General features: G+C 37.1%; 1 protein-coding gene across 9 annotated transcripts in view; it reads left to right on the forward strand.

Moving 5' to 3' along the window:
- TASP1 (taspase 1) overlaps window positions 1-25,736 on the forward strand; it is a 255,191-nt gene that overhangs the window by 26,353 nt on the left and 203,102 nt on the right. For 7 of the 9 annotated variants that reach the window (XR_005235672.2, XR_005235673.2, XM_007960419.3 and 4 more), the window contains one exon: window positions 19,988-20,108. Coding sequence is in view for 7 of the 9 variants with exons in the window: in XM_007960419.3 (XP_007958610.1) it covers window positions 19,988-20,108 (121 nt within the window). In the remaining 2 variants the exon portion in view is untranslated. Of the gene's footprint in view, window positions 1-16,472; window positions 16,595-19,987; window positions 20,109-25,736 lie in introns of all 9 variants that reach the window. The other 2 variants (XM_037984751.2, XM_073008448.1) reach the window with 1 other exon arrangement.

Genomic DNA, 25,736 nt, shown 5'->3' on the forward strand with positions numbered 1-25,736 from the left:
CATGTCTTAATTGTTTATAATTGGCCAGTATTTGGGTGAAAATGTTCTTATGTGACTGAGAATAAGTCTAAGAACAGGAAGCATCACTACAGAAATAATCTCATGTGCCTTTTTTTCAATACATGGCTGAAAATAGACTTTCTGGCTTTAATTTTCAGTGATCCGAAAATGAATTTGCAAGTATCTACTAATTTTCCTATACAAGCATTAACTTAAGAGTGTTTATAATGGCAAATCACCCTCTGCTGTATGGGAACTGCATGTTTTCTGTGTTTTTGGCACAACATGTTCATATTCACATGGATATAATAACTTCCCTGGAAATATTTTAAGCTGTAGTTAGCAACTACTTGCAAACTGGATATTAAATTGGATGTTAAGTCTAGCTTCTTTCTGACCTTGCTTTCTGTAGTCCCATGATAACAAATAATGTGACTTCCAATTAGCTCCAGTTATGAAAACTCTGTTTTTAGATCAATCTCGTACCAAAACTTAGAAGGAATTAATAATCCTCTTGTGGCTTCTATGTTGCAGATCTCTATTATTGTCCATATTCTCTAATTACTTTGTCATGGAAAGCAAAGTTAACACAGTTAAATTTATTACTAATAAAAAATGTTTTGTCATAGTTTTACTTCCTTTTCATGAGCATTTTTTCCAGAACTGAACAAAGTGCAGTATAATTGATAGATTTACATCTCTCAAGCCCATCCTCTATATCCTAAAATAAGTGCAGAGAAATGGTGAATGGGCACGCTGGGAGAGAAGATGGAAGGGCAAGTCCTGGGTCTAGTTATTTTAATTTCTTGGGCAGGGTACTTGAACAGATAATGTGAGTTGGTTATCTTGTTACTGTATCTATGTTTACCAGATAATTTTTCTTCTGTAAACCCTGTCCATTTGAATGCCAGGATTTCTTCAAAATTTAATACTTATTTTATGTCATGTGCCTACTTTCTTGATCTTGAAGTCATTAACGTTCATAGTGGCAATGGAAGAGTCAACTTTTGCCTATGTGGGGGCTGTTTATCTAATTTATAGACAGATTCTTATTATCCTGTAATTATTTTACCTGATTATATCTTTGCCATTTTTGCACGTTACCTGAACATTATAGCCCCACCTCCCATGCACTTCTGTGTATGAGGAATGTGTGTGTGTGTGTGTTTGCTACAAATTACTGGTTCTAAAAAGAATGTCATGTTTTATCTTGATAGGCAGTCTACCACTGGGTAAAGTTGTAGATGAAGTTGTCTATACTAATGATATTTGAGAAAATTACCATGATATTTTATTAGTTTTCTGGTATTTGAGAAAAATACCATGACTTCCTATGGACTCTGAGTAGAAAGTTCATCTGACTCATTTTGGAGAAGGAAAAAGGTATTACAAATTTTGTTTGTTATAATCAGAAGATATGCAGCATTTCTGACCACTAATCTGGCTCTTTTTAGTAAAGGTGAGTGGACACTTGGTAGACTGCAATACAGGTTACTTCCATATTAGTTGTTTCTTTAAGTAACAAGAGGCAATTGAATATTTTAAATATTTAAGCATGATAATAAAATTTGTTGTTAGAACTGTCATTTGTGTCAGAGAGCTACTTTCCCTGAAGCCTGAATTGTATGGAAAACTGAAGACTTATGCAAGCTTAGATTTTGCACTGGAGAAACTTGCATCTGGACCTTCTTAATCTTACAAAGTGATGTAGGCCAGAGATTGCAAAAGGGACATTTTACAAATGCGTGTTGATTGGCCCATAGACCAGCTTTTAAAACTTGCAATTTGTTGTCAACATGTAAAAATGAGGAGACTAATATAAGCATCTGGATTTCTAAATTCTCGTGACAAAAATGAGATCTGGCCACATGGAGCATGCATTCTCTCAGGCCTACAATCTGCCAGAGCTGAGTGACAGCTGGTTCTTTTGAGTGTAGGAGCTTGTGTAGCACTGTACTTCATTTTAAGGTACAGCTGGAAATAAGTCTTGGACAGAGATGCCAACTTTTGTCTTGTTGCAAGGGCCAGGGAAATGAATGTATGGTTTAATGCTCATTAATTTAATGGTCTAGAGGTTGCAAATTGTTGTAATAGGGATTTCTACCAAACTAATAATAAAGCTGGGAATGAGCTTTGATTTAATTTTTCAGAATAGGAATTGGACTTAAATATTAACTTATTATTTTGAAAATGAACTTCAAATCAAACTAGACTTTTCAAAAAAATTCCTCATTGAAACAATTTGAACAAACACCAAAGTATATCACTCCAAAGAATTTTGACCTGAAGCCAAAGCAGATCCAAAACCTCTGTGACCCAAATAAGGTTGAACCAAATTGTTTCTTTATTTACCTCTAGTCCCAGGAGTGAAATACTGTTTTTGCTGTTTGTGATGAAGGAACATACTGTAAGTCCAAGCATACTGCACTGATATTCACACTTTGTCTTGATAACTTCCTAAAGGATATTAAGCTTCCAATGTCATATATCTTATCTTGATTGCATTACATCTTAATGGAAAACATAAGGAAAATCCCTGGTGTGTGCATAGTATGTATGGCTGTATTTGTGATGATTGCCCAGAAAGGTTTCTATGTCTATTTACCATTGACTGTCTCCCATTTTATTAACTTTTCTCCAGTCCATCTAATTTTTTTCCAGGGTTGAATCCTAGCCCCAGAGTGGTTAGCTTTTGTAGCCACTCATCGATCATTTGTAGCTTTTTTACTCCCAATATCCTCTGTGCTGTTGCGATAGATGCCTTTACAAGCCCCCTCAAGATGTGGTTCATGGAGAATGTGAAGTTAAGCAGCTGATGAATTCATTTAAATTGGAGTTCCTCAAGGTGAGGGCTGGATTAGAATTGTTGGAGGTAGCTTATTTTAAAAAATGATGATTCCCTAGCTTTCAACTCACATGACCTGGATCAGAATCTTTGGGGATGGGAGTCTGGAAATTTTAATTCTTTGACTCTTTAAAAAAAACTTTGTGAGTTAATTGTGGATACATGCAGGCATAAGAAATAATACAGAGAGATCCTTTGGACCCTTTAATTCACAATGGTAACAGGTTTTTAAAAATTTGCAATCTTATTTTGAGAATTTTATAGTCTCAAAACTTTTTTGTGTGTATAGTATACATACGGAAAACTATACATATTTATTTTAAGGGGACAGCTCCATGAATCTTTTTCAGAGTGAACGTAGCCCTGTGTCACTAGCACCCAGATCAGCAAACGGAACATTTCTGCCCTCCAGAAGGCCCCCTGTGCCCCCTTCAGTCACCTCAGGGTAACACCTGTCCTGACCTCTATTGCCATATGTTAGTCTTGCCTGTTCTAGAACTTCACATAAATAGAATCATATATTATGTATTCTTTTGTGTCTGCCTTTTTTGTTTAATTGAAGTGAAATTCTTATAATACTAAATGAGGCATTTTAAAATGCATAATCCCATGGCATTAAAATGTTCACAGTGTTGTGTAACTACCACTTCCAGTTCCAAACATGTTTATCTCCCCAAAGGAAGCCTCATACTCATCAAGCAGTTGCTCTTCATTCTTTTATTCTTTCCCCCTTGTTGACCACCAGTCTGCTTTCTGTCCATGGATTTACCTCTTCTGGATATTTTATATAAATGAAATCATGCCATTTGTGTGGCCTTCTCTGTCTGACTTTTTTCACTTAGAATAGTGTTTTTGAAGTTTGTTCACAGTGTAGCATGTATCAGTAGTTCATTTTTGGGGGGAGCAGTATTCAGCATTATTCATGTATCTATCACAGTTTGTTTCATTCCAAATCCATTCATCTGTTGATGGACATTTGAGTTGTTTCTACCTTTTGGCGATTGCACGTAGTGTTGCTGGGAATACTCTTATATAAATATTAGAGTAACTTTTTTCAGTTCTTTTGGGTATATACCTAGAAGTGAAATTGCTAGGTCATATGATAATTAATTCTATGTTTAACTTTTTTTTTTTTTTTTTTGAGACGGAGTTTCACTCTTGTTGCCCAGGCTGGAGCAATGGCACCATCTCAGTTCACTGCAACCTCCGCCTCCCAGGTTCAAGTGATTCTCCTGCCTCAGCCTCCCGGGTAGCTGGGATTACAGGTGCCCACCACCATGCCCGGCTAATTTTTAAAAATATTTTCAGTAGAGATGGGGTTTCACCATGTTGGCCAGGCTGGTTTCAAACTCCTGACCTCAAATGATCCGCCTGCCTCAGCCTCCCAAAGTGCTAGGAATATAGGCATGAGCCACCGCGCCTGGCCTTTGTTTAACTTTTTGTTGAACCTTTTTCCATGGCAACTGAACAAACCCTTTTTGCATTTCCAGCAGCAATATGCAAGGTTATAATTTTTCTACATCTCTGTCAGCACTTGTTATTTTCTGTTTTTGTCATCATAGCTGTCCTTGTGGATGTGAGGTAAAATCTTTGTGGTTTTGGTTTTCATTTTTCTGATGGCAATGAAGTTGAATATATTAACATGTGCCTGTAGCCATTTGTGTATTTTTTTGGTAGAAATGTTTACTTAAGTCTGTTCAAATCTTTTGCCCATTTTCAAATTGCCTTTTTTGGGTTGTTATTGAAATTTGGAGATCTTTATATAGTCTAGATACTAGACTGTTGTACTTTTCTGTAAGTCTGAAATTGTGTCCAAAAAAAAAAAAAAAAAAAGGAGAAATAAATTGTAACTACTGCTATAGTTTTCTTTTTAATAAAAGCCCTCTGACCATCCCCAGTACTCCCATCACTTACCTGTTTTATTTTTTCAGTCTCTTGTTTACTTCTGCTATGTTATCTAATGTATTTAATTTCTTATTGTTTGTCTCCCTTGGCTAGAATTGAGGCTTCATGTAGGTAAGAATGTTTTTCTGTTTTGTCCACTGCTATATCCCCATGGTTTCAAGGATTGGCCAACTATGGCCTGAAAGCCAAATCTGGGCAGATGCCTGGTTTTGAATGGCCTGCAAACTAAGAATGATTTTCACTTTTTTAAATGGTTGAAACAAAATCAAAAGAAGAATAATACTTCATGACACCAGAAAAGTATATGAAATTCATATCTCAGTATCCATATATGAAGTTTTATTGGAACACAGCCATGCTTATTCATTTGTGTATTTTCTCTGGCTGCTTTTGTGCTACAGTGGCAGAGCTCAGTAGTAGCATTGTCTGTGTGGCCCATGAAGCCTGAACTAGTTAATATATCTTGCCTTTTACAGAAAAGATTTGCCTGGTACATTGGTGCCCAATAAATCTTAGTTGAATTAATGACTCTTAACCTATACTACCACAGAGGAATCTAAATTGGAAATCTTTTAACCATTCAGTTCTTGAAAATTTGAACTTAATTGGCTGCTAAACAACAAAAAAAATCCCCCAATGATTTTTTTTGGTCAGTAATACAGTTTCATTGGCCTCCATTCATCTTGTAAATAAAAACTGATGTTGAGATACCAGAAAATTGGTAATTCTTAGAGTAGTGCTAGCTAAGATAGGCATATTATACAAGTTTTACTAGGGTTAGTTTGAAAAAGAGTATAATGACATGGAGTACATATCCTGTTTTTGTAACTCTTTTAAAAAGATGCAAGAAAGTTCATTTCAAAAGCTTTTCCCTCACCTTTCTCAGGTTTTGAAGGATAAAATACCTGCTTATCAATGAAGTTAGTAATTAAAATGTTTTGTTTTTTTTTTTTTTTTTTTGAGACAGTCTAGCTCTGTCGCCCAGCTGGAGTGTGCAGTGGTGCAGTCTTGGCTCATTATAGCCTTTACCTCCCAGGTTCAAGGTTCGAGTGATTCTCCTGCCTCAGCCTCCTGAGTAGCTGAGATTACAGGCACCCGCCACCACGCCTGGCTAATTTTTGTATTTTTAGTGGAGATGGCATTTTATTATGTTGGCTGGACTGGTCACAAACTCAATTAAAATGATTTTGATAGGACACTCAATTTTCAACAAGAGTTATATATTCTACTTTATTTCATGTATCTGATGATGTGTTTGTTGAATTTGCACTTGACCGACAGAGTGTGAGTACTAACATATTAGTAATTTCCTGTTAATGTCTGACTTCTTAAGGGAAGATTGGAAATTAGATAAACATAAATATAATGTGCCAGTCTAGTTTTTGTACAACATTTGAAAACTAAATTGTTTGCATCTGTGACAGCTGTTAATAGAGGTCTTGTAATAGATCCTCAGAGGTACAGTATACCTGGAGCCTTGCAAACAGTTCTTATATTATTTTATGCTTTCAGCGAAGGACATTAAATGAGTAATACAAGTTGTGGTTTATAGTGAAAGAGTAATACTTTGCAGATCTTTGCCTTGGCTTGGGGTTCCAAAATTTCATTAATAGGAAAGGGTTTCCATGTTGTTGTGGGAGAGTAGCTCCTGACTTGCCTCTTGGCCTTTCTGCCCTCTCTTTGCTGCATTGATTAGTCAAAGAGTGTCTCACTTTTTAAAGCCATGTCTCCTTGAAAAGTTATGAGTAAACTTAAAATATATTTTGCTTTTAGAATTCCAGTTTTTAGAAACAGAAAATACTGTTGCCTAAGTTTGTTTAATTTCTCTTGTTTTAATCATGAAAAGATTAGATTCTTAACACTCTGCTACATTTTCCTGACTTTTCTCTATAGGAGCAATCTGTAAGAATTAATAAGTATCAGCTTGCTTAAGGGGTTATAGCTCACAATAATTACTCTGTTTGTATCTAGTCACAATTAACTGCTATTCATTCATTCTACAAATACTTATTGATTACCTACCTGCCATGTGCCAGGCATTGCCTTGCATATTGGGATATAGCATCTAAAAAGACAAATTCTTATATTTAAGGGGCTTACATTCTATTTGGAGAGGTAGACAAACAAAAATTATGTATAATGTCAGATAGTGGAAAGTGCCATAAAGAAGAATAAAATAGAGATAAGAGAATGGTTGGGAATGGCTGGGGAAGTGCTATTCTAGATAAGTCAGTAAGGGGAGGACTCGCTGATAAAGCTGGGTTTTGAACAGAGACATGAATGAAATGGGGAGAGAGCCATATGAAGATGTTGGGGAAGGGAGTTCTTGTTCAGAGGGAAAAGTACCCCACTGTCCCTTCATATTCCACTTCATTCTTCTTTGTAATACTAATCACCGTGGGACCTCAGGTATTTATGCATACATGTACATGCATCTTTACACACACACACACACACACATGCACACACACATGCACACACACATGCAGTCTATATTTATGGGCCCTCTTCTTTCACTAGAATCTCTCACCAAGCTCAGCATCTCAAAGGAATGAATGAATAATAGATGCAACAGCCCTGAGGTAGGGGCGTTCTTGGTGTGCTCAGGGAATCGCAGTGTGGGTTGGAGTGTGGTAAGGGAGAAGAATGCGGGGAGTAAGTTGGAAGAGGGAGAGGAGGGTCAGATCATGTAGGGCCTTGTAAATGTTGAAAATTAGGACTTTGGATTTTATTCTAAGTGTGATGGGAAAGTATTGTAGGTTTATGAACAGAAGAGTGACAGAGTCTGACAGATTTTAAAAGGATCACTGGCTACTTAGTGGACATGCTTATTAATTATGCAAAATGAGTTACATCAGAAGATCAGATGACCACTTAAAACATTTATGTATATTATTTTATTTCTTTTTCTTTCTTTCTTTTTTATTATACTTTAAGTTCTAGGGTACATGTGCATAACCTGCAGGTTTGTTACATAAGTATACATGTGCCATGTTGGTGTACTGCATCCATTAACTCGTCATTTACATTACGTATATCTCCTAGTGCTATCCCTCCCCTCCCCCTACCCCACGACAGGACCCAGTGTGTGATGTTCCCCTTCCTGTGTCCAGGTGTTCTCATTGTTCACTTTGCACCTGTGAGTGAGAACATGCAATGTTTGGTTTTCTGTTCTTGGGATAGTTTGCTGAGAATGATGGTTTCCAGCTGCATCCATGTCCCTACAAAGGACATGAACTCATCCTTTTTTATGGCTGCATAGTATTCCATGGTGTATATGTGCCACATTTTCTTAATCCAGTCTGTCATCGATGGATATTTGGGTTGGTTCCAAGTCTTTGCTATTGTGAATAGTGCCGCAATAAACATACGTGTGCATGTGTCTTTATAGCAGCATGATTTATAATCCTTTGGGTATATACCCAGTAGTGGGATGGCTGGGTCAAATGGTATTTCTAATTCTAGATTCTTGAAGAATCGCCACACTGTCTTCCACAACGGTTGAACTCGTTTACAGTCCCACCAACAGTGTAAAAGTGTTCCTTTTTCTCCACATCCTCTCCAGCACCTCATGTTTCCTGACTTTTAAATGATCACCATTCTAACTGGTATGAGATGGCATCTCATTGTGGTTTTGATTTGCATTTCTCTGATGGCTAGAGATGATGAGCATTTTTTCATGTGTCTGTTGGCTGCATAAATGTCTTCTTTTGAGAAGTGTCTGTTCATAGCCTTTACCCACTTTTTGATGGGGTTGTTTTTCTCTTGTAAATTTGTTTGAGTTCTTTGTAGGTTCTGGATATTAGCTCTTTGTCAGATGAGTAGATTGCAAAAATTTTCTCCCATTCTGTAGGTGGCCTGTTCACTCTGATGGTCGTTTCTTTTGCTGTGCAGAAGCTCTTTAGTTTAATAAGATCCCATTTGTCAATTTTGGCTTTTGTTGCCATTGCTTTTGGTGTTTTAGTCATGAAGTCCTTGCCCATGCCTATGTCCTGAATGGTATTGCCTAGGTTTTCTTTTAGGGTTTTTATGGTTTTAGACTAACATTTAAGTCTTTAATCCATCTTGAATTATTTTGTATAAGGTGTACGGAAGGGATCCAGTTTCAGCTTTCTACATATGGCTAGCTAGTTTTCCCAGCACCATTTATTAAATAGGGAATCCTTTCCTCATTTTTTGTTTTTGTCAGGTTTGTCAAAGATCAGATGGTTGCAGATGTGTGGTATTATTTCTGAAGGCTCTGTTTGTTCCGTTGGTGTATATATCTGTTTTAGTACCAGTACCATGCTGTTTTGGTTACTGTAGCCTTGTAGTATAGTTTGAAGTCAGGTAGCGTGATGCCTCCAGCTTTGTTCTTTTTGCTTAGGACTGTCCTGGCAATGCAGGCTCTTTTTTGGTTGCATATGAACTTTAAAGTAGTTTTTCCCAATTCTGTGAAGAAAATCATTGGTAGCTTGATGGGGATGGCATTGACTCTATAAATTACCTTGGGCAGTATGGCCATTTTTACAATATTGATTCTTCCTATCCATGAGCGTGGAATGTTCTTCCATTTGTCTGTGTCCTCTTTTATTTCGTTAAGCAGTGGTTTGTAGTTTTCCTTGAAGAGGCCCTTGTAAGTTGGATTCCTAGGTATTTTATTCTCTTTGTAGCAATGGAGAATGGGAGTTCACTCATGATTTTGCTCTCTATTTGTCTGTTATTGGTGTATAGGAATGCTTGTGATTTTTGCACATTGATTCTGTATCCTGAGACTTTGCTGATGTTGCTTATCAGCTTAAGGAGATTTTGTACTGAGATGATGGAGTTTTCTAAATATATAATCATGTCATCTGCAAACAGGGACAATTTGACTTTCTCTTTTCCTAATTGAATACCCTTAATTTTTTTCTCTTGCCTGATTGCCCTGGCCAGAACTTCCAACACTATGTTGAATAGGAGTGGTGAGAGAGGGCATCCTTGTCTTGTGCCAGGTTTCAAAGGGAATGCTTCCAGTTTTTGCCCATTCAGTATGATATTGGCTGTGAGTTTGTCATAAATAGCTCTTATTATTTTGAGATACGTTCCATCAATACTTAGTTTATTGAGAGATTTTAGCATGAAGGGCTGTTGAATTTTGTCAAAGGCCTTTTCTGCATCGATTGAGATAATCATGTGGTTTTTGTTGTTGGTTCTATTTATGTGGTGGATTACGTTTATTGATTTGCATACGTTGAACCAGCCTTGCATCCCAGGGCTGAAGCCCACTTGATCGTGATGGATCAGCTTTTTGATGTGCTGCTGGATTTGCTTTGCCAGTATTTCGTTGAGGATTTTTGCATTGATGTTCATCAAGGTTATTGGTCTAAAATTCTGTTTTTCTGTTGTGTCTCTGCCACGCTTTGGTCAATCAGGATGATGCTGGCCTCATAAAATGAGTTAGGGAGGATTCCCTCTTTTTCTATTGATTGAAATAGTTTCAGAAGGAATGGTACCAGCTCCTCTTTGTACCTCTGGTAGAATTCGGCTGTGAATCCATCTGGTCCTGGACTTTTTTTGGTTGGTAGGCTATTAATTATTGCCTCAATTTCAGAGCCTCTTATTGTTCTATTCAGAGATTAAACTTCTTCCTGGTTTAGTCTTGGGAGGGTGTATGTGTCCAGGAATTTATCCATTTCTTCTAAATTTTCTAGTTTATTTGCATAAAGTTGTTTATAGTATTCTCTGATGGTAGTTTGTATTTCTGTGGGGTCAGTGGTGTATCCCCTTTGTCATTTTTTGTTGCATCTATTTGATTCTTCTCTTTTTTCTTCTTTATTAGTCTTGCTAGCGGTCTATCAATTTTGTTGATCTTTTCAAAAAAACAACTCCTGGATTCATTGATTTTTTGGAGCGTTTTTTGTGTCTCTATCTCCTTCGGTTCTGCTCTGATCTTTGTTATTTCTTGCCTTCTGCTAGCTTTTGAATGTGTTTGCTCTTGCTTCTCTAATTCTTTTAATTGTGATGTGAGGGTGTCGATTTTAGATCTTTGCTGCTTTCTCTTGTGGGCATTTAGTGCTATAAATTTCCCTCTAAACCCTGCTTTAAATGTGTCCCAGAGATTCTGGTATGTTGTATCTTTGTTCTCATTGGTTTCAAAGAACATCTTTATTTCTGCCTTCATTTTGTTATTTACTCAGTAGTCATTCAGGAGCAGGTTGTTCAATTTCCATGTAGTTGTATGGTTTTGAGTGAGTTTCTTTTTTTTTGAGATGGAGTCTTGCTCTGTCTCCGGGGCTGGAGTGCAGTGGCCGGATCTCAGCTCACTGCAAGCTCCGCGTCCCAGGTTTACGCCATTCTCCTGCCTCAGCCTCCCATGTAGCTGGGACTACAGGCGCCCGCCACCTCGCCCAGCTAGTTTTTTGTATTGTTTAGTAGAGACGGGGTTTCACCGTGTTAGCCAGGATGGTCTCGATCTCCTGACCTCGTGATCCATCCGTCTCGGCCTCCCAAAGTGCTGGGATTACAGGCTTGAGCCACCGTGCCCGGCCTTGAGTGAGTTTCTTAATCCTGAGTTCTAATTTGATTGCACTGTGGTCTGAGAGACAGTTTGTTGTGATTTCTGTTCTTTTCCATTTGCTGAGGAGTCCTTTACTTCCAATTATGTGGTCAATTTTAGAATAAGTGCGATGTCGTGCTGTGAAGAATGTGTATTCTGTTGATTTGGGGTGGAGAGTTCTGTAGATGTCTATTAGGTCTGCTTGGTGCAGAACTCAGTTCAAGTCCTAGATATCCTTGTTAACCTTCTGTCTCATTGATCTGTCTAATATTGACAGTGGGGTGTTAAAGTCTTCCATTGTTATTGTGTGGAAGTCTAAATCTCTTTTGAGATCTCTCAGGACTTGCTTTATGAATCCGGGTGCTCCTGTATTTGGTGCATATATATTTAGGATAGTTAGCTCTGCTTGTTGAATTGATCCTTTTACCTTTATGCAATGGCCTTCTTTGTCTCTTTTGATCTTTGTTGGTTTAAAGCCTGTTTTATTAGAGAGTAGGATTGCAATCCCTGCTTTTTTTTTGCTTTCTGTTTGCTTGATAGATCTTCTGCCATCCCTTTATTTTGAGCCTATGTGTGTCTCTGCACGTGAGATGGGTCTCCTGAATACAGCACACTGATGGGTCTTGACTCTTTATCCAGTTTGCCAGTCTGTGTCTTTTAACTGGGGCATTTAGCCCATTTACATTTAAGGTTAATATTGTGATGTGTGAATTTGATCCTGTCATTATGATGTTAGCTGGTTATTTTGCCTATTAATTGATACAGTTTCTTCATAGCATCGATAGTTTTTACAATTTGGTATGTTTTTGCAGTGGCTGGTGCCGGTTGTTCCTTTCCAGGCTTAATGCTTCCTTCAGGAGCTCTTGTAAGGCAGGCCTGGTGGTGACAGAATCTCTCAGCATTTGCTTGTCTGTAAAGGATTTTATTTCTTCTTCGCTTATGAAGCTTAGTTTGGCTGGATACGAAATTCTGGGTTGAAAATTATTTTCGTTAAGAATGTTGAATATCGGCCCCCACTCTCTTCTGGCTGATAGGGATTCTGCCGAGAGATCCGCTTTTAGTCTGATAGGCTTCCCTTTTTGGGTAACCTGACCTTTCTCTCTGGCTGCCCTTAATATTTTTTCCTTCATTTCAACCTTGGTGAATCTGACAATTATGTGTCTTGAAGTTGCTCTTCTCGAGGAGTATCTTTGTGGTGTTCTTTATATTTCCTGAATTTGAATGTTGGCCTACCTTGCGAGGTTGGGGAAGTTCTCCTGGATCTTCAGGGTATCTTCAGGATAGTTGAGTGTTTTCCTGAAGAGTGTTTTCGAAGTTGGTTCCATTCTCCCTGTCACTTTCAGGTACACCAATCAAATGTAGACTTGGTCTTTTCACATAGTCCCCTATTTCTTGGAGGCTTTGTTGGTTTCTTTTTAATCTTTTTTCTCTATTCTTGTCTTCTCACTTTATTTCATTAATTTGATCTTCAGTCAGTGATATCCTTTTTTCCACTTGATCGAATCAGCTGTTGAAGCTTGTGCATGTGTCACGACATTCTCATGTCGTGGTTTTCAGCTTCCTCAGGTTATGTAAGGTCTTTTCTACACTGTTTATTCTAGTTAGCCATTCATCTAACTTTTTTTAAAGGTTTTTAGCTTCTTGTGATGGGTTAGAATATACTCCTTTAGCTCAGAGAAGTTTGTTATTACCAACCTTCTGAAGCCTACTTCTGTCAGTTCCTCAAAGTCATTGTCCATCCAGCTTTGTTCCGTTGCTGGCGAGGAGCTGTGATCCTTTGGAGGAGAAGAGTTGCTCTGGTTTTTAGAATGTTCAGTTTTTCTGCTCTGGTTTCTCCTCATCTTTGTGGTTTTATCTACCTTTGGTCTTTGATGTTGGTGACCTACAGATGGGATTTTGGTGTGGATGTCCTTTTTGTTGATGTTGGTGCTATTTCTTTCTGTTTGTTAGTTTTCCTTCTAATGGTTATATGCCTCAGCTGCAGGTCTGTTAGCATTTGCTAGAGGTCCACTCCAGACCCTGTTTGCCTGGGTATCACCAGTGGAGGCTGTAGAACAGCAAATACTGCAGAACGGCAAATATTGCTGCCTGATCCTTTCTCAGGAAGCTACGTCTCAGAGGGCACCCACCTGTATGAGGTGTCTTTCAGCCCCTACTGGGAGATATCTCCCAGTTAGGCTACACGTGGCTCAGGGACTCACTTGAGGAGGCAGTCTGTCTGTTCTCAGAGCTCAAGTGCCATGCTGGGAGAACCACTGCTCTCTTCAGAGCTGTCAGACAGGGACATTTAAGTCTGCAGAAGTTTCTGCTGCCTTTTGTTCAGCCATGCCCTTCTTACAGAGGTGGAGTCTATAGCGGTAGTAGGCCTTGCTGAGCTGTCGTGGTCTCTGCCCAGTTCAAGCTTCCCAGTCACTTCGTTTACCTAGTCAAGCCTCAGCAATGGCGGATGCCCCTCCCCGCGCCAGGCTGCAGCCTTGCAGATTGATCTCAGACTGCTGTGCTAGCAGTGAGCAAGGCTCCATGGGTGTGGCACCAAGCCAGGCATGGGAGAGAATCTCCTGGTCTGCCAGTTGGTAAGACTGTGGGAAAAGCACAGTATTTGGTCAGGAGTGTCCTGTTTTTCCAGGTGTAGTCTGTCACGGCTTCCCTTAGCTAGGAAAGGGAAATCCCCTGACTCCTTGTGCTTCCTGGGTGAGGTGATGCCCCACGCTGCTTTGGCTCACCCTCCGTGGCCTCCACCCACCGTCCAACCAGTCTCAGTGACATGAACCAGGTACCTCAGTTGGAAATGCAAAAATCACCCATCTTCTGTGTTGGTCATGTTGGGAGCTGTGGACTGGAGCTGTTCCTATTCAGACATCTTGGAACAGAAGGCAATTTTTTTAAACTGTTAAATCAGCCTTGCATTTCTGGAATAAATGCTACTTGATCATGATGTATTATCATTTTTAAGTTAATTAAGGAAATTCTATTCCTAGATTTCTGAGAGTTTTTAACATCGTGAATGGATACTGAATTATTTTTAGGATGTTTTTGCAGCAATTATTGATATGATCATATGATTTTTCCTAGTCTGTTAATTGATTTTCTAATGTTGGACTAGTCTTGTATTATTGGGATGTATCTCACTTGGCTCTAAACTATTGTTCTTTTTATATATTGCTGGATTACATTTGTTAATATTTTGTTAAGGATTTTTGCACGTATATTCAAGAGGGATGATGTTCCTCATTCTGAAGAAATTTGCAGCATTCAGTGCTTGCTAGAAAAGAAGGAAGATCTGAAATCAGTTATTTAACCTATCATTTTAAGAAACTAGAAAAAGAGAAGCATGTCATCCAAAGTATGCAAAAAGAAAAAACAGTTATAAAGATGGGAGTAGAAATCAATGAAATAGAAAACAGAAAGTCAACCAAACCAATAGTTAGGTTAGTTCTTTAAAAGATTAATAAAACTTATCAACATCAAGCCAGACGGATTAGGAATGTAAAAGAAGAGTGAGACATCACTAACATGGGCAATGAGAGAAGGGATGTTTTGATATATTTCTGGTAATGTCTTCTAATATGCTTTTACTTTTAGCTCTCTGTGCTTTTATAATTAAGGACAGTTTCTTGTAAAGTTTTCTGACAGTCAATGAACCCCTAATTCAAGTCCTTAGACAATTTGAATATAATGTAATTTTTTTTTTTTTTTTTTTTTGAGACAGAGCTTTGCTTTCATTGACCAAGCTGGAGTGCAGTGGTGCTATGTTGGCTCACTGTAACTAACCTCTGCCTTCTGGTTTCAAGTGATTCTCCTGCCTCAGCCTCCAGAGTAGCTGGGATTACAGGTGCCCACCACTGTGCCCAGCTAATTTTTGTATTTTTAGTAGAGACGAGGTTTCACCATGTTGGCCAGGCTGGTCTTGAACTCCTGACCTCGTGATCCCCCTGCCTCGGCCTCCCACAGTGCTGGGATTACAGGTGTGATCCACTGTGCCCAGCTGAATTTAATGTAATTGTTGATACGGCTGCATACAAAGTGATCATCTTGTTATTTTCTATTCCTTTCATCTCTACTTTGTTCTTATTTCTTCTTCTTATGCTATCTTTTGAGGATTTTTAAAAAATGAACCATTTTTTCCTCCACTTTTATTCTATTAGCTCTACACTTCTTTTATTTTTTAGTAGCTGCCCTACCATTTGCAAAATACACTTTTGGATTATCACAGTCTACTTTCAAATTATATTAATATTATAGACCTTCATGTGTAATGTCAGAAGCTTGTAACAATACACTTCCATTCATTCCTCGCAATCTTTGTGCTACTTGTGCCCTATAGTTTGCACCTGCATATGTTATAAACCCCATTGTACACTGTTATTATTTTTGCTTTAAACAATTATCATTTGAAGCACTTTGAAAATGAGATAAAAGTTATTTATATCTTCCCACTTATTTAGAGTATTAATCACTTTCATTCTTTTGCATATCCCAGATTTACATGTGGTATCTTTTTTGTTTGACCTGTAGAATATCCTTTAACATTACTTATAGTGTAGGTTTGCTGGTGAAAATTACCCCAATTTTTGTGTGCCTGAAGAAGTCTTTATTTTGCCTTTATGAAGACATTTTGTAGTTTTCTCAGTTTTTAGTTTGTTTCCTCTCTTAGTTCTTTAAAGAGATTACTCTATTGTCTTCTGTCTTGCATTGTTTCTGACCAGAAATCTGCTTTAATATTTTTGTTCATTTTCACATGTGTCTTTTTGCTCTTGTTGCTGTTAAGATTTTATTACTGGTTTTCAGCATTTTGATTATGATGTACTCTGATGTATTTTTATTCATATTTCTTTTATTTGGGGATTGTTGAGCTTCTTGGATTTGTATGTTTATAGTGTTTATTAAGTTTGGATAATTTTTGGCTAATATTTTTACTGTTCATCCACTTTTCTACTTTCGTTTGGGACTCCAGTTACATGCATGTTGGATGATTCGATATTTCCCATTCTTCTCCAGTACTGTTTTTTTCTTTCTTTTCCTCCTCCTTTTTCTTCTTTTTCCTTTTTTCACTTTGTCATTTAATTTGGATAATTTCTATTGCTATATTATTATGTTTATTGCTATTTTCTTCTGCAGTGCAAAATTTACTGTTAACCATTTTCAAATGCCTTTACCTTATTGTCTGTTTCAGCTCTAAAAATTTTAATTTTTTTTTTTTTTGAGACGGCGTCTTGCTCTGTCACCCAGGCTGGAGTACAGTGGCATGATCTCAGCTCACTGCAACCTCCACCTCCTGGGTTCAAGCGATTCTCCTGCCTCAGCCTCCTGAGTAGCTGGGATTACAGGTGAGCACCACCACACCCAGCTAATTTTTGTATTTTTAGTAGAGATGGGATTTCACCATATTCACCAGGCTAGTCTCGAATGCCTGACATTGTGATCCTCCCGCCTTGGCCTCCCAAAGTGCTGGGATTACAGGTGTGATCTGCTGTGCCTGGTCAAAAATTTTTATAGTTTTTTTTTCTTTCCTTCTTTTGCTAATACTTTCGTATACCTACCTGAACATATAGAGTGTGTTTATATAATCTAGTTTAAAATTGTTAGCTAACATTAACATTGTTAGCTAACATTAAAATTGTTTGCTAATTTGATCATTGATGTCATTTCTACATTTGTTGTTATTATTTGATATTTCCTCTGGTTGTGGGCCATATTATTTTGCTTACTTGCATGTCCGTACATACTTGCCAACATGTGTTGTTATCTGTGTAATTGTGGCCATCCTTGTGGGTTTGAAGTAGTATTTTGTTGTGGGTTTCGATTTGCCTTTTCCTGATGACAAAAGATGTTGAACATTTTTCTTTTTCTTTTTTTTGAGACGGAGTCTCACTGTGTCACCCAGGCTGGAGTGCAGTGGTGCATGATCTTGGCTCACTGCAACCTCTGCCTCCTGGGTTCAAGCGATTCTTGAGCCTCAGCCTTCCGAGTAGCTGGGATTACGGGTGCCCACCACCATGCCCGGCTAATTTTTGTATTGTTATTAGAGACAGGGTCTCACCATGTTGGCCAGGCTGGTTTCGAACTCCTGACCTCAAGTGATCTGCCTGCCTCGGCCTCCCAAAGTGCTGGGATTACAGGTGTGAACTACCATGCCTGGCCACATTTTTCTATTTTTAGAATTGGTTTTTATCTATTTATTTTTTAGAGACAGGGTCTCACTTTGTTGCCCAGGCTGGAGTGCAATGGCATGCACATCTTTTCGTGTGCTTGCTGTTGATTTATGTATCTTATTTGGAGAAATGTTAATTCATATTCTTTTCCCATTTTTAAATTGTGTCATCTTTTTATTTTAGAGTTGTAGAATTTTTAAAAATATATATATTCTGGATATAAACTCCTTACTAGATACATGGGTTGCAATTTTTTTCTTCCATTTTGTTTTTTTTCTCTATTTTCTTTATGGTGTCCTTTGAAATAAAAGTTTTACATTTTGACGAAGTCCTGTTTTACTTAGGCTTTTCTTTGGTTGTTTGTATTTTTGGTGTCAAATCTAAAACTATTTTGTTACCTAAGGTTATGAACATTCGTTGTTATATTTTCTTTGAAGAGTTATGTAGTTTTAGCTATTACATATAGGCCTTTGGTCCACTTTGAGTTAACTTTCATACATGGTGTGAGATAGGGGTCCAACTTCATTTTCTTACATATGGATATCTAATTGTCCCAGTACCATTTATTGAAAAGACTATATCTTCTGGCCAGGCACGGTGGCTCATGCCTGTAATCCCAGCACTTTTGGAGGCCGAGGCAGGTCAATCACAAGGTCAGGAGATCGAGACCATCCTGGCTAACATGGTGAAACCCCTGTCTCTACTAAAAATACAAAAAATTAGCCGGGTATGGTGGTGGGTGCCTGTAGTCTCAGCTACTTGAAAGGCTGAGGCAGGAGGATGGTGTGAACCCGGGAGGTGGAGCTTGCAGTGAGCGGAGATCACACCACTGCACTCCAGCCTGGGCCACGGAGCAAGACTCCATCTCAAAAAAAAAAAACAAAAGAGAAACCAAAAAAAAAAAAAAAAAAAAGAAATTCTTTGTTGAATTGTTGTGGCAACCTTGTTGAGTTGATTATAAGTATAAGGGTATATTATTTCTGGATTCTCAGTTCTATTATATCAATTTATATATCTATCCTTAGCTATTTGTCTATATTACACTGTCTTGATTACTTTACTTTTGCAGAAAGTTATAAAACCTAGAAGTGTGAGTCCTTTGGTTCTGTTCTTTTCAACATTGTTTCGGTTATTCTGGGTCTCTTGCATTTCCATATGAATTTTAGGATCAGCCTGTCAGTTTCTGCCAAAAAAGTAGCTAGGATTTGATAAAGGATTATTTTGAATTAGATTGATTTGGGGAGTATTGCATTGTAACAACAGTAAGTCTTCTGGTCCATGTACATAGAATGTTTTTCCACGTGTTTAGGTATTGAATTAAAAATTTTTTCAATGTGTTTTACAGTTTTTAGCATACAAGTCTTATACTTCTTTTAAATGTATTTCTATTTTTTGTTTTTGATGTTATTGTGAGATTTTCTTGATTTCATTTTCAGATTGTTTATTGCTAATATATAAAAATCCAATTGATTTTTGCATATTAATCTCATATCCTGCAAGCTTACTAAACTTAATAATTCTAATTTTTTTTAATGGAGTCTTTAGGATTTTCTATATATAGGATCATGTTATCTTGAAACAGTTTTACTTATTCCTTTCCAATCTAGATGTTCGTTCGTTCGTTCGTTCTCTTTCTTTCTTTCTTTCTTTCTTTCTTTCTTTCTTTCTTTCTTTCTTTCTTTCTTTCTTTCTTTCTTTCTCTTTCTTTCTTTCTTTCTTTCTCTCTCTCTCTCTCTCTCTCTCTCTCTCTCTCTCTCTCTCCCCTTTTTGTCTAATTGTCTGGTTAGATTGTACAGTATATTGGTGAATAGGTACTGAGAGTGGATATCCTCGTCTTGTTCCTGATCTTAGGGGAAGGCATCCAGTCTTTCACCATTAATTATAATGTTAACTCTGGACTTTTTTTTTTTGGGTGTAATTATGATTTACTCGAGCCTCGATCTCCCAGGCTTAAGTGATCCTCCAACCTCAGCCTCCCAAGCAGCTGGGACCACAGATGCATACCACCACACCTGGCTAAGTTTTAAGTTTTTTTGTATAGATGGTGTCTCACTGTGTTGCCCAGGCTGGTCTTGAACAGCTAGGCTCAAGTGATCCTCCCACCTCGGCCTCCCAAAGTGTTGGGATTACAGGTGTGAGCCACTGCTCCTGGCCTGGCCTTTTCATTGATCCTCTTTGTCAAGTTAAGAAGTTCCCTTATCTAGTTTTCTGTTTTTCTCATGAAAGGGTGTTGGATTTTGTCAGATGCCTTTTTTCCGTGTTTTTTGTTTTTGATATAATCATGTTTTTTTTCCTGTATTGTATTAATACAGGGTATTACACTGATTTTCAGATATTAAACCAATCTTTCTTTCCTCTTGTTTGTGATATACAATCCCCTTTTAAAGTATATTGATCTGTACTTTCCTGCTGATATCTTTGTCATGTTTTCACATCAGGGTGGTATTGGCATCATACGATGGGTTGGGAAGTATTCTCTCACCTTCTAGTTTGTAGAAAATTTCATGAAGGATTGGTATTAATAATTTTTTTAAGACTAATATTTTAATTTTTGTTTTTGTCTTTTAGGATTCTCCTTTTACAAATGCAGGAATGGGATCTAATCTAAATCTGTTAGGTGAAATTGAGTGTGATGCCAGCATAATGGATGGAAAATCCTTAAATTTTGGAGCAGTTGGAGCACTGAGTGGTATGTGGGCATTATGACCTACTATCTTTGGAAAATCATGCACGTGACCATTTCATGCCTTCTAAAGATGATTATGGTCTTTTTCACAATTACTGCTTGGAATAGTGTTTAAAACAAATATACTTCTTTTTTTATTGAATTTAAAACATACAGTCTAAGTTATAAGTAGTTTTTGGTTTGAATTTGATCATTCTCCTGTATCCTTTGAAGAGATTAAAGACATTTAAGACTTGATTTAGAATATTACTTTTACAATTTGAAATACACACTATAGTTTTTGTTGTAAAAAATTTCAGGTAATATAAATAAAGTTTACTTTTGATCCTCCAAATCTTTTCTTTCTCAATTTCCTTTCTGCCTGGGGTTTAACCAGTAAAAATCCAGTGCTTTTATCTATATTTTTATGTAATAGAAACACAGTTTTATTTTGTGCCTGTATTTGTTTTCTTAAAAAATAAATGTGTTAATTATTATAAACTTTTTAGATTTAAATATAATCTTTGGAGATTTTTTCCACATCAGTACATAAAAGATACGTCTTATGTTTTATACTTCATTTTTAAAAGTAAAATATACATGAAATATGTATTTTATGTGTAGTTTCATGAATTTTTAGATGTAGACATCATATAAGCCGCCACCTAGATCAAGACATTCAACATTTCCATGTCAAAATGTAGAACATTTTCATAATCCCAGAAGGGCCCTTTATGCTTCTCCTCGGTCCATACTTCTTGTGCTCTCTTCCCCCGTGCTAACTTTGGGTACCATAGATTAATTTGCCTGTTCCTAAAACTTGCATGAGTGGAATCAGACACTTCTGTGTCTGTTTTCTTTTGCTTAATGTTATGCCTGTGAGATGGATCCAGTTTTGTGTCAGTAGTATTTTATTTTTTACCACTTAGTAGTATTTCATTGAGTGAATATACCATAACTTCTGTATTTAGTCTCCTCTTAATGGGCATATGAAATTTCTAGTTTTTTACTTTTTTGAGTAAAGCTTCAGTGAATATTATTTTACATGTCTTTTGGAAGACATATGTACTTCTGTTTTTTTTTGTTTGTTTGTTTTGAGATGGAGTCTCATTCTGTCACCCAGCCTGGAGTGCAGTGGTGTGATCTCGGCTCACTGCAACCTCTGCCTCCCAGGTTCAGTTGATTCTTCTGCCTCAGCCTCCCAAGTAGCTGGGACTACAGGCACCCATCACAATGCCTGGCTAATTTTTGTATTTTTAGTAGAAACAGGGTTTCACCATGTTGGCCAGGCTGGTCATGAAGTTATGACCTCAAGTGATCTGCCGGCCTCGGCCTCCCAAAGTGCTGGGATTATAGTTGTGAGCCACCATGCCTGGCCACATATATACTTCTTTAGGTACATATGCATATATGTTTTGTTTTAATAGATACTGCCGGTTTTCAAAAGTAACTGTTGCAATTTATACTCCCACTAGCAGTGTAGGAGCTTTTCAGTTACTCTGCATCCTTGCCAATTTTTGGTATTGTTATTGTTTTTAAAATTCAGCCATTTTGATATGTGTGTAGTGGTATTGAGTGTCCCTAGTGACTTATGTGTGTAGTGGTGTTCAATTCGAGTGTCCCTAGTGACTTATAAGAGCCTTTTCATATGCTTATTAACCATTTAGATATCCTTGTTGAGAAGTGCACGTTTGCACCTTTTGCAGGTTTTTATTTGATTATATCTTCTATTGATTTGTTGGAGTATTTTAAATATTTTCCATACAAATCCTTTGTAAGATACATGTATTATGGATATCTTCTCCCAGTCTATGGTTTGCCTTTGCAGTCTCTTAATGGTGTTTTTTGATGAATAGAAGTTTCTGATTTTAATGAAGTTTAAGTTAACGTTTTCTTTTATGATTAACTGTTTGTATTTTAAGAAGTTTTTGCCTGTTCAAAGTTATGAAGATAGTCTTCATTCTTTTCTTTCTGTAATTTTATTGTTTTTATCCTTCACATTTAGCTTTCTTATCAAGCTCAAATTAATTTTTGTATATGTAACATAGGGGTCAACATTTGTTTATTTTTTCCTCACATGGATATCCAAATGGTCCATTGCCCTCTATTGAAAGGAAGTCTTTTCCTCATAGAATTGTGTTGGGAAATTAGGTGGCTGTGTGATAATTTTTTACTGTACACTGTTATGGCTGCTTTCAAAAATGAGTTGGGACCCGGGAGGCAGCGGAGCTTGCAGTGAGTGGAGATTGTGCCACTGCACTCCAGCCTGGGTGACAGAGCGAGACTCCGTCTCAAAAAAAAAAAAAAAAAAAAAAATGAGTTGGGGATTTTTTTCCCTATTCTTTGAAAAGGTTTGTATATGATTGGAATAATTTCTTTTTAATTGTTTGAAAGAATTCATAAATTATTTCAAATTAGTGGGGTTTTCTTTGTGGGAAGTTTTAAAAGTAGGATTCAATATTTTTAGAATTTATATGATTGTATTTTCTTTTTCATGTGCATTTTTCTAGGAATTTGTCTGTTTCATATGAGTTGTCAAATTTGTTTGCCTAAAGACATTTTAGTTAGCTTTCTTTATTGATTTCTAGTTTAATTCCACTGTGGCCAGAGAATGTACTATGTATGATACCAATCCCTTGAAGATTTTAGAGACTTGCTGTATGGCTGAGATTATGGTGTGTTTTGGTAAATTTCCGTGTGAACTTCAAAACAATATGTATTCTGGAGTTGTTGAGTACAGTGCTCTATATGTGTCACTTAGGTCAATTTGGTTATTTATTTGTTCTGATGTTTTATATCATTTCTTTTTTGTGATAGTTAAGAAAGGGTGGTTCAATTAGTTTTACTTTTACTTTTTTTACTATGAAGTTTTATTGGTATTTAATAAAATTTCATGTGTTTGAAGGCCGTTAGGATTTCTCTGGGTACTACCTGTTCATACCTGTTGTGTGGCTTACCTTTTAACTGTTTATAATATCCTTAATCATATTGCAATTAAAAATTTTTCTTTGTCCAACTTACTGCTTTCTCTTTTGTGGCTTTTGTATTTCTTAAAGTCTCTTATAATTTATAAGCGTAATTTACTTGTATTTTCTTCTAACACATGTATAGTTTATTTTTCCTTTACCTCTTGAATGCTTTTTTTTTCCCTGAAATGACTGAGAATTGTTCCTACATAGTTAATTGAATAAGTACAGTTTATTAAATGACTGTAATACCCTAGGCATTGTTCTACAGTGGTTTACATATTTTATTTATTTATTTATTTGTTTGTTTATTTATTTATTTATTTATTTATTTTTGAGACGGAATCTTGCCCTGTTGGCCGAGGTTGGAGTGCAGTGGTGCGATCTTAGCTCACTGCAACCTCCGCCTCCTGGGTTCAAGTGATTCTCCTGCCTCAGCCTTCTGAGTAACTGGGATAACAGGCGTGTGCCACTATGCCTGGCTAATTTTTATATTTTTGTTAGAGACGGGTTTCACCATGCCGGCTAAGCTGGTCTTGACATCCTGACCTCGGGTGGTCCACCTGCCTCAGCCTCCCAAAGTGCTGGGATTACAGGCGTGAACCACTGTGTCTGGCCCAGTGGTTTACATATTTTAAATCATTTATTTCTCACAATACCCTTATGAGGCCTATGCTTTTATCCTATGTAATACCATTATGAGGTCTATGCTTTTAAATCATTTAATTCTCACAATGCTCTTATGAGGTCTGTGCTTTGCAGATGAGGAAACTGAGACACAAGAGAGATTTAGTAGTTTGTCCAAGGACATTGTATTATTCTGGGTAAAACTAGAAGACAGAAACCATACCATAGTTTAAATAGAAGTTTAATATAAAGAGTTATTAAGCAGTGATTGGAGAGTAACTCTGTAAACATGGGAAGAGAACTAAAAAATGTATCCTAGGGCAGAGGGAGAATACCCAAAGAGAACACATTTGGAAGTAGGTTTAGACCTCATTGAAGAAGGTGTGGCTTTCATCCACTGTATGGCAGAGAAGTTGCTGAATTACCCAGGCCAGAGCTAGTCTACAGTTATTATGTGAGTAGGATCAATCCTGTGAGACAGAGGCAAGCTCAGGCTGGTAGGTGGGCACACAGAGGTCAAGATGCTGTGAGAATTAAACCTCCCTGGGCAGGATAAAGATTGGCCTTTGGCTCACTGCACAGGCACCCTGTGGAACACTTGCTGTGTGTGCCTGTGGGGCTGAGCATTGGGTGTGGGGATCAACGTCCTGAACTGGAGTATGGTCTCATTCTTTCTGGAGCTCTCAGCTATGCTGCTGTGGCACCAATCAGGAGCCGGAGAAAACGTGGTGTCCAAATGCTGGAGAAAGCTGCTCCCTGTGGGCACTTAGCACAGGAGAGTACCACATTGGCCAAAGTGAAGCCTGGTGAGCAAGATACCCTTTCTTCCTACAGTGTTTCTTTAATGTCCTCTACTGACAAAGCTTACCCATCGTGCTAGCTGGCAAAGGAAACATACTTAGAGGGCCCATATCCATTTTCACACATCAGGCAACAAAGGGTGAATTTGTAGCTGTGAAGCGATAAACTGATTAACTGGAACAGTTACAAAGTAGTCTGACTCCTCCGCTTTTACGTTTGTGTTCTTTCTCCCTCTTATATGTAGTTAACTCTTTTCCTACTGATTTGAAATATTAAATACCTAAATTCACAAGTGTCTGTTTCTGAATTTTAGCTTTATTCTATTCCATTGACATATTTGTTTATTTTGTACTCAAACCACTTTTTTAATTAGAATAGCTTCAAATAAAAAAAAGATGTCTTGCAGGGTAAATACCTCTTCATTTTTCTTTTTCAAAGTTTTATTTTCCTGATTAAGAGTCTGCTTCTCATGCATCATGGAAATCCTTTTGTGGTTTGATGGAGAATTGGATTTATAAGTTATAAATTGGATTTATAAGTTATAACTTATACATTTATAAGTGTAATTATACTTATTTATAAGTATAAGTGTAATAATTATAAATGTATAAGTTATAACTTATAAATTGTTAATTTATAAATAATATATATAAAGTTACAAATTGGATTTATAAGTTGGATTAAAGATTTGGATTTATAAGTTAACTTGGAAAAGATTAATGTCTTTACAATATTAAATCATCACATCTAGAACTATATTGTTTTCAGAACTAGGAGACCTGATTTGGGCTTTTCTTTCTCTTGTTTTGTATTTCATACTTTTTTTGTGGAAGATTTGGTGTTGAGCTACATTTCTACAATTGATTTTGCTTAGAGTCAATCTGTTGGCCTTAATTTAAATTTTTGTAGTCTCTTTATATATCCCACTGATGATTTGTTTGTATTAATAATGTCCTGAAAGGCAGGCACAGATTAATGATGAAGGGTATGGTCTTCGATATTAGCTGCCTCCGTGTTAAAATTCAGCGCTGTGATCATGGGCAGGCAACTTAACTCTCTTTATAAATGTTTTCTCATTTATCAGATAGGATTAATAAGTGTTGGTTATATGACAGAATTGAAGAATCAGCGAACTCATCTGATACATTTAAGAATTTGGCACTGGGCCTGCAGCATATTAGCAAATAGTTACTTTCATTGCCTTCCACCATCATCATCATTGTTGTCATCACTGTCATTGTCTTTGTCATTGTCATCT

Source organism: Chlorocebus sabaeus, chromosome 2, assembly GCF_047675955.1.
Source record: "Chlorocebus sabaeus isolate Y175 chromosome 2, mChlSab1.0.hap1, whole genome shotgun sequence".
NCBI classification, from domain to species: domain Eukaryota; kingdom Metazoa; phylum Chordata; class Mammalia; order Primates; family Cercopithecidae; genus Chlorocebus; species Chlorocebus sabaeus.